The 10,075-nt window shown below is 40.9% G+C and overlaps 1 protein-coding gene across 1 annotated transcript in view; it reads left to right on the forward strand.

The window, feature by feature from the left end:
* Positions 1–9,460, forward strand: part of gabra2a (gamma-aminobutyric acid type A receptor subunit alpha2a) — a 202,275-nt gene extending 192,815 nt beyond the window's left edge. The window contains exons 9-10 of the mRNA XM_048598025.1: positions 3,948–4,150; positions 9,149–9,460. Of these exons, the coding sequence (XP_048453982.1) occupies positions 3,948–4,150; positions 9,149–9,460 (515 nt within the window). The remainder of the gene's footprint in view (positions 1–3,947; positions 4,151–9,148) is intronic.
* The last annotated feature ends 615 nt before the right edge of the window (positions 9,461–10,075 follow it).

Below are 10,075 nucleotides of genomic sequence, written 5' to 3' on the forward strand. Positions count from 1 at the left end.
AGTAGTCGTTGTGGGTTGATTATAGTACTGGACAGAGAGAGTCCACCTCTTCCTTGTTTGCTTCACCTTTTTTTACTCCCGGCTGTCCCCTCCTCCCACCTCAAGGATTATAAGATGTCTCCTTCCCATCACGTTTCAATATTGTGGGTTGATTATAGTACTGGACAGAGAGAAGACACTGCTTAATCCTTGGATTCTTTGCCCTGGACAACTGGAGGATGTAAAGAGACTACATAGTGGACGATGAGGATTCATGAGAGCTGCAGCATTGTACAGAGTAAGAAAATTATGTTTTTCAGAAGGTACGACACCTTTGACATCTCACAGAGTAAACAGGCAGGACCTTTTTGTTAGCCCCATTAATTGGAACTAAGTTGTATCTTCAACTGTTTTGATATTGCAGAAGCCACATCCCCTGTGTAATTTCAACTGTAAGTACAGCTTGAATAATAATATGAAAAGTAATAATAAAATAATTAATGAATGATAATAAAAATTAAGATGGCAAACTGATGGAAGCCTTCATAACATCTGATGCTTCCCCTTTTAATCATGAGAATGTTTCATGCTAGTTTGGGTGCTATGGAAAGGGAGTAACATGGTGTGCACTAAGGACGGATTAACTTTCTACTTTCATTCTTGTAGACGCAGCAAAAATGACAATTGCTGACAGCTGACGATGAAAAGTGAACATGACAATGTATTTACAATGATGTTTCACCCATGTGCACTCAGAACGATGTCTTTCACCCTTCCCACTCACTGTGTCTCAATACAGTCTCTAGGTCTGCAACTGAGTTGGAGGGACCTGGCCTAAAATAGAGCCTGCTTGTTTTTTTCAGATGGTTAACCCTGGGGGACTCTGTGGCTACATGGCACAGCCATGTTGAGTGTCCTGCCTCAATGTATTTTCACCTTTAGGTTGAGCTCCCACGGGACTGGGGATAGAAAGCTGGATAAAGGTGAAGGGGCCGGACACCTCTGGATTGTCGTGAGAGCAGATTTCTAGGTGGTTTGAATGTGGTTCCTCCTTCAGCTAGCACCACATTATCTCCTTGAGAGTATGGCCTACCTGAAGTGGCATCTAGGTCCCTCATTCTCTCTGGATGGTGCGGGGTGTATGGGAGCTGGTGCTTCCTCTAGGGAATCTGTGCCTTTGTCCTCAAAAGCAGAAGATGAGCTGATGTCCTAAGGGTTTATTCTCTTAAGGCAACAACAGTGCAGATGCTATGGTGCCTGCAAGAGAGAGAAAGAGTTATGAAATAGAAGTAGAAGTTTGGGCATGTTAAGACTGCATTCATTATGGGGGTAATGGGAGAGCACCAGCCCTTGACACACATTGGCATTACCATCACTTAATCCCCTTTTATCAATATCCTGGCAGTTACTATTGACCAGAAACTCAACTGGACTAGCCACATAACTACAATGGCTACAGTGGCAGAGCAGTCTTGAGGGGTTGAATTGCCTACTCCTGCTCCTAGTTCTTACGTATGTTCTTATGTAAGAAAAGGTCAGAGGTTAGGAATCCTGCAGGGAGTAAGTCACCCTCTGTCTCCCGAAGCATGTGTGTGATGGAATACTTGCCTGGGTGAATGCAGCTCCATCAACACTCAAGAAGTACATCCAAGAAAAATCAGCCCATTTGATTGGCACCACACCCACAACTTTCAGTCCCTCCACCACCAATACTCAGTAGCAGCAGTGTCTACTACCTACAAGATGCAGAAATCCATCAAAGATCCTCAGACAGCACCTTCCAAACCCATGGCCACTTCCATCTGGAAGGACAAGGGCAGCAGACACATGGGAACACCAGCACCTCCAAGTTCCCCTCTAAGCCACCCACCAATCTGACTTGGAAATATCACCTTTCCTTCACTGTCGCTGGGTCAAAATCCTGGAATTCAATCCCTAATGACATTGGGGGTCTAGTTACAGTACATGGACTGCAATTTTTCAAGAAGGCAGCTCACCATCACCTTTGGAAGGACAATGAGGGATGGGCAATAAATATTGGTCCAGCCAGCAACAAGTGAATAAAACAATTTAAAAAAGGGCAGTACTTGGCAATGATTCTTGATTTCCAGGATTTGGAGGTGTTGGCATCGCCACATGAACAGACATGGTCCTCTGTACTAAAGCAAGATTCTCTCCTTCCTCACCATAGCGGGCGAGGAGATGAAAGTTAGACACCTCACCACCCATCCTGATTCTCACTTCCTACTGATTACCATTTTCTCCTGAAATAACTCAAAGGGAGGGACAGAGTGAGATGAAAGGCTGGCTCAACAGTTAGTGTTCATGTCATTCAATGAAAGATAGTGGGGTATCTTAAGTGAGGGAGTAAGAAGAGCAGAAGACGTGCAGAGAAAGTAGACTGGGAGATTGCGATGGGTGAGTGAAATTGAGGGAAGATGCTGCATGTAATAGTGGGAGAGGTAGCCCATGAGCCAATGGCGGAGTTAGAGTGAGTTACTCCAGAGAAGATGTGGCACGTTCCTTGTGGTGTCCAGAAAGTCATAAAATTGCCTCTTGCACTGTCTGGTGTTGCTCTGGACCGTGGTTACCACATTAGCCCTACAGACAACTTCAGACCAAGCTGCTGTCTTGGTCTCCTCTGGTGTTCCTGAGGAAAGAGGATGGCCCTTATTTCCACCATCCTGTTGACTAGGACCTCCAGGTTCCTGGCAGCAAATGAGGATGCCAACCTGTTTCTGCTGGCTGTTACCAGAACAGTTCGTCAAGCACTGTGACTGTAAAAGGTAGTTTGAGGCTTGCACTGATTGACCTGGTACACATGGAGTTTAATATAGTGCCGGTGGCTAGGATTCCAGAAGGTCCTGGCGATGGTGAGCACTTCTGCTGCTGGTGAACACAAGGTAGTGGGATAGCAGCACCATTGAGGTGTGGTGCGTACCCAGTAAGGTGAGCTGTGGAGAACTGTGTGAGATAACTTGCTGAAGCTCATAGAGAGAAACCCTGTACAAAGCTCTCTGAAATTAATAGCTTTGGTAAAATTCAGCCCCTAGTTCTCCCATGGTCCTCACAATGGAGAATTGAGATAGCCAAATGTGGATTGTGTGGGTTCAGGTGGTCAATGAAGATTGATTTTTCTGCAAAAAAAGAGTGTTCTGCATTTTGTGAATAAACTTATATCTCTATGAAGCAACAAAACCTGGTCCATTGATTTATTTTCCGGATTTTACCCATGTAATGTTACCCCACATCACCCCAGCCTGATTCAGAAGTCACCATCAGATTAACATTAGGGTTACTTTAGAGTCAACTGCTGGGTCAACGTTTCTCCATCCTGAATAACTATTAATTAGATCATATTAATATTCTTCTTTTATGCAATTACCTTTGTCTTTTGGAATTTCAATGAGTAGTCAAGCCAAGTGCAGGGGAAAGAAAGAAATAACCATTCTCTTCAAAACTAGAAAAGAAGCAATTTAATGGTAAAGAAAAATATTAACATGCTTAGGAACCGATCAGGCTATATAAAGTCCACGAAAGAATACTATTATTGTCCTAATATGCGACTAGCACTACACATGAATATAAAAATGAATTTAACACCGTAAAGGTCATAGCAATTCAAGTTTATTAAAAAGACAGAAGCTGCAACTCGGGCCCTTGTGAGTGCAACCTCCAGTTTTTTGTCTAAAGAGGCCACATATTAAATAATCTTGGAAAAATATCTTCTGAATGTGCACAGCAGCAAAACATGTTTGGTCACAAACAGCGGTAGAAAAACAAGTCTACTTTGTCACAAAAGAAATAACCGTGAACGTTTTTGTTTCTAGCAATCATTGGGCATTGTTTGTTGCTTGGTCCAAAAAATAAATATATGAGAAGTTTGCACGGGATATTTTGCACTGTACAGGCTTGTTTTTGTTATACAAGTGTAGAATTTTCTGATACTACTTTTTATCTTTCTACAGGAGTTACAACAGTGCTTACAATGACAACTCTGAGCATCAGTGCTCGAAACTCGCTCCCTAAAGTTGCATATGCAACTGCCATGGATTGGTTTATTGCTGTCTGCTACGCCTTTGTGTTCTCTGCATTAATAGAATTTGCCACAGTGAATTATTTTACAAAACGAGGCTGGGCTTGGGATGGCAAAAGTGTTGTGAATGATAAGGTAGGGAATTCTTTCAGCTACATTTAATCGAATCTCAGTGTGCGAACCATGACAATGTAGCACATTCATAATCTATGGTTTTGAAACATAAGTTCACCATACAATCTAGTGCAAAACAATGCAGTAAATGAGATTCCCAGATTTAATGTGCTGAGTTTGCTGAGGTTATCAATTGAGAAACAGAACTATAGCAATAGTGGCCTCAAAAACATAGTCAAAATTTCCACCCTGATCATTCCCCAGTGAATTGCATTGATATGTGAAACATTGATTGATATCAGTTAAGGTCATAAGATATAGGAGTAGATATAGGTCATTTGGCCCATGTGGTCTGCTCTGCCATTTGGTCATATCCGATATGTTTGTCAACCTCATTTCCTGCCTTCTCCCCATAACCCTTGATCCCTTTATTAATAAAGAATCTATATCTGTCTTAAATACACTCAATAACTTGGCCTCCACAGCCTTCTGTGTCAATGCATTCCACAGATTGACCAACTTCTGGCTGAAGAAATTCCTCCTCATCTCAGTTCCAAAGGATTGTCCCATTACTCTGAGATTGTGCTCTCGGGCCCTAGTCTCTCCTGCCAATGAGATACCCCCTCATCCTTCTAAACACCATCAAATACAGACCAGAGTCCTCAACCGCTCCTCATATGAAAAGCCTTTCAGCCGCAGTGGACCCAGCACTGATCCTTTTGGCACACCACTGGTCACAGGCCTCCAGTCCAAAAAACAACCCTCCACCATCACCCTCTGTCTCCTACCTTCAAGCCAATTTTGCATACAGATGGCTAGCTCTCCCTGGATACCATGTGATCTAACCTTGCCAACGAGTCTACCATGCGGAACCTTGTCGAACACCTTACTGAAGTCCATACAGACAACATCCACTGCTTTTCCTTCATCAATCTTATTTGTCACTTCTTCAAAAAACTCAATCAAGTTAGTGAGATAACAAGGTGTAAAGCTGAATGAACACAGCAGGCCAAGCAGCATCAGAGGAGCAGGAAAGCTGACATTTCGGGTCTGGACCCTTCTTCAGAAAAAAAATCAAGTTAGGGAGACATGATTTCCCAAGCACAAAGTCATGTTGGCTATTCCTAATCAGTCCTTGCTTTTCCAAATACTTGTAAATCCTGTCCCTCAGAATCCCATCCAACAATGTATCCACCACTGACGTCAGGCTCACTGCTGCATAGTTCCCTGGCTTTTCCTTACCACTCCTCTCAAATAAAAGCACCACTTTAGCCATCCTCCAGTCTTCCAGCACCTCACCCTAGGCCATTGTATCTGCTAATATCTTAGCAAGGGGCCCAACAATGACTTCCCTAGCTTCCCACAAAGTTTTGGGATACACCTGAACAGGTCCCCCTTTGCGATTCACCAGGACTCTGCTCCCACCATGATTCAGGTGGAACCCATCCCATCAGAACAGCTTCCTCCTTCCCAAGTACTGACACCAATGTCCCATGAATTCAAACCCATTTGTCCCCCACCAATCTTTGAGCCACATGTTTACCTCTTTAATCTTGTTGACCCTGTGCCAATTAGCTTGTGGCTTAGGTAGTAATTTGCAGATTATTACCTTTTTAGTTCTGGTTTTTAATTTAGCCCCTAGCTGCTCATATTCCCTCAGCAGAACCTCTTTCCTCTTTCTACCACTATCATTGGTACCTGCATGGACCACAACAACTGGATCTTCCCCCTCTCACAGGAAGTTCCTCTGCAGCCCAGTTGAGATATCCTGAACCCAGCCATCACTTTGAGACTAAATTATGAGGTGCCTTAATGGACTACATTAATCATTCATATTCATATGCAAGAACATAACAAAGAAAAGAGGACTCCTGCCCAGGTGTTTGTATTCTACAAATGCAATGATCCTTTATTTTCAAGAGTAAATTGAGTCTTTGCCAGTCATTCGTTCAAAATGTGCAGTTGGAACATTTGGGCTTATGTGAGTCTTTGGCATTAACACAAAATGGACAGTAGCAATTTTCCAGGTTTATACATCATTCAATTGTCTTTCCCAAGAGACAGTTGTGTGGAGAACAAAACAGACTTCTCACTCACTGTCTCTCATTTTGTGCTGCCATCCATTACTAATTTTGAGCTCTTTATTTTTAATTTATTTTAAATACCAATAGATCCATAAAATTATGTGGATTGTAATTTATTATGACTACATTCACAGAGGATGAGCCGGACTACCTGAATCATATTGCTCCACTCAATCATAAACTCCTGGAGGGCTACAAGATTTTCACTCATCTAAATTGTATCCTCATCACCTTCAAAAGAATGAACTTAACTGTCAGTTAAGATTTGGTAGATATGTTTATGACAGTGTATTTACAGAGTACGTACTCAAAATAAAATTTTAAGAACCTGTTAGAAGTGCCAAATAAATGTAATGCCACTCTTCAAAAATAAACCACAATAAAGGGAAACATAAAACAACAACTTCTAAGAAAACAATGGTGCAAATCTTCTTTTGTGGCTCCTCATTTCTTTGTGTGTTAGAACTTGGTAAGTATAGAAAATTAAAAGCTTTAGGGGTGGGATGTTGGGGAGAATCCAGCCTGATCATTTATTGGTCTCGAAAATGGGCACTAATAATTCAACAACTTTTTATCTCATTATCTCAACTTTGATCCTCATTCACTTCATTAATTGGCCCATAAATGTCAAACAGATCCAGTGAGGCAAAAAATGGAATATCTTGTATTGGAAATTAAATTTATTGGAACAGTATGTTCGTGAGTCTGCTCATCCAGCACAGCCGTGGTGTCCCTACCCCTTACACCAGGAGGCCTAGGTTCAAGTCCTTGCTCCAGCAATGTATAATGAAATTTCTGAATAGGTTGATTTGACAAGATCTGGCATGTAAGAAATCCTTTTCTTGACTTGGGGTTGAAATGTCATTTTGGTGTTTTATTCTGTATCCAAATACTCTTCATTTGACGTGAGAATCCATAGTAGCAGTAGAACTTGGGGTTTTAATCAAGGTAAATTCGCCATAATCCTATCGGACTATGGGGCTGCTCTCTCATTAGACAGTGATACTTCCAATAAAGACACATTTGAAACACTATTACAAAAGCTGTAATAATATGATGATATGATCTAATAAATATTTGTTGGTCATCAAACACTTTTCTGCTGGGATGCAGAGCATCGTTTTCAGGAATTGACTGTAATGCAAAAATAAACACAGAGAGGCCTGCTGAGACAGATGTTTGCTATTTATGAGTAATGAAATAATATTTAATATCTCCGTTAATGTTTTGCATGAACCTTAATGATGTTTTAAAACATGGATACGTGTGACCTCTCGAGATTCTCCTGATTTTGTGCAATAACTTTGATGAGAGATTGATGAAACTCAAAATAAATAGCATGGATGACCTTTCCACACCTGCAGAATCGTCTGGCACATGGGACATATTACTTATCTGTTGCTGAGAGTTGGTGTGTTAGCACATTCATGTTATATCACCAGCTGCAAATTTTGTCATGTGAGAAATGCATGCATTTCAGATCCTGATGGCACACTCTGATGGATCAATTGGAAAGTCATTAAGCTAAGTTTTACATGGCCACCCCCCCCACTAGTTAGCATTTCCATTGTGGGGTGATGTTTTTTCTATTCATTCATGGGATGTAGACGTCAGTGGCCAGGCCTGCGTTTATTGCCCATCCCGAATTGCCCAGAGGACAGTTTAGAATCAATGACATTGCTGTGGGTCTGGAGTCACATGTAGGCCAGACCAGGTAAGGATGACAGTTTCCTTCCCTAAAGGACATTAGTGAACCAGATCGGTTTTTCTGACACATGACATTGGATTCATGATCATCATTAGACTCTTAATTCCAAATTTTTACTGAACTCAAATTCTACCATCTGCAGTGGCGGGATTCAAACCTTGGTCCCAGATCATTACTAGAGTATCTGGATTAACAGTCTAATGATAATACCACAAGGACATCGGCACCCCCAAAAGTTCCTGAGAAAGCATTATTTCTCACTTTAGCGAAATAGGTCTTATGGTTTCCTTTATCCAGAGTTAGCTGGAAGCAGACAACCTTTGTGTCTGTTTCAGCTGGAATGTCTATACAATACAGGGGGCTCAGAATTTTCTAGAAATACAATCATGTGATCAGCCTCAGCCAGGATCTGGCAAGGTTATCCATTTTTAAAAGAAAGAATGTAAACATGAAATATGGAAGAGAATGTGGTTTTCTTTGGGATCTTTCTTCATGTTTTCTGGCCAAAACTCTTGTCAGAGGCATGCAGACCCATTACATTGATATGAGCCATTTTTGCCAGCATCATTCAAGTATCATGTTGGGAATGGAATCTTTTAATGCTTCAGAGTCAGCATCATTCCAGGTGATTAGAGGGCAGTCTTTGCCAGATGCATATGGTAATAACAATGATCTGAAAGGCTGAATATTATATATCTGTTTCCACTCCATGCTGACAGGTCTGAGCCTTTTTAAGCATGATACCTGCATCCATTCATAAGCATGTCCATTGTGAGGGACCCTGTAGGTATCCATCTCCCTTGGCAGCATTATCCCTTCCATGAGATGAACACATTTTTGGATTTATTCATGTATTTTTCTGTTGCTACCATTTTAATTTAATTCAAAATTTTGATTTTTTCCAGCTATTCTGTCTTTCCTTTTGCTTTACGAAGCTTATTTTAATAAACAAAATAATTGACAAAAGAACCACAAGTATCTTGAGGAACATATTTTTAACGCAGTGAGTTGTAATAACCTGGATTGAATGGCTGATGAAAGGCAGATGCAGTAACAACTTTGGAATCGAAATTGGCAGGGCTATGCACAAAAGCAGAGAACGGGACTAATTGGATACCCATTTCAAAGAGCCACAATGGGTTAAACAGCAGCCTATTGTGCAGTCTCATTCTCTGATTCTGCAGAAAGAAGAATAAATCAATGAATAGCTTTCATTTACTTCCACAGAAGAAAGACAAGGCTTCTGTCATGAAGAAAAATAATGCTTATGCAGTGGCAGTTGCCAATTACGCACCAAACATCACCAAGGACTCAGCACTACCAACAATTGCAAAGAGTGCAACTGCAGAGCCAAAAGAAGCCAAACCAGAGACCAAGCCCCAAGAGGCCAAGAAAACATTTAACAGCGTAAGCAAAATCGACAGAATGTCCAGGATAATGTTCCCTGTTTTATTTGGAACTTTCAATTTAGTGTACTGGGCCACATATTTAAACAGAGAAACTGTTGTTAAAGAGATGAGTGATGGTGCAGCAAAGTAATCATTGATGCATTTTAAGGCAAGTGGAATTTCTAAAGGGTAATAATGCCAAATGCAACCTGTAATTGCTAATCTATGTACTTTGGTATGTTTATAGAAATAAGCCTTTATTTTGTCATGATTCACACGCAGAAGAGTTGCAAAGTCCACATGATCCACAACTTGATTTAGAAAATGAATTACACTGTGGACTCAATGAAAGGACAATTGAAACAAGATATTAGGCATTAGAAGGATTAGTATCAACGAGATGTGGAATGGGTTGTGATGATGAGTGGGTCATTTTTAATTTGAATACCCGCGGGATTAACCTGGCAGAACGGACCATTCATTCATTGTAGATTGCAAAACATTTGCTTCATGGAAAATAATTGAATGCAAATCAGGTGCAATCTATAATGGGTGAGCAATCACTGCCAGGTTGCCAACTGGCTGTAAAATTGAAATGTACTTCCTCACCTAATGGTGAAAACTCGGGTTCATACATTCAAAGTTTGTACCACACAACTGTTTGCAAGGTTTTGCATTGCAGATACTTAATATCAAAAAAGAGTTCATATGTTAGCACTTATTGGTTGAATTAAATTATTAGGTTGCACTTCTGTCATTTTTTATT

The sequence above is a fragment of the Rhincodon typus genome, chromosome 1, assembly GCF_021869965.1.
Source record: "Rhincodon typus isolate 14 chromosome 1, sRhiTyp1.1, whole genome shotgun sequence".
NCBI classification, from domain to species: domain Eukaryota; kingdom Metazoa; phylum Chordata; class Chondrichthyes; order Orectolobiformes; family Rhincodontidae; genus Rhincodon; species Rhincodon typus.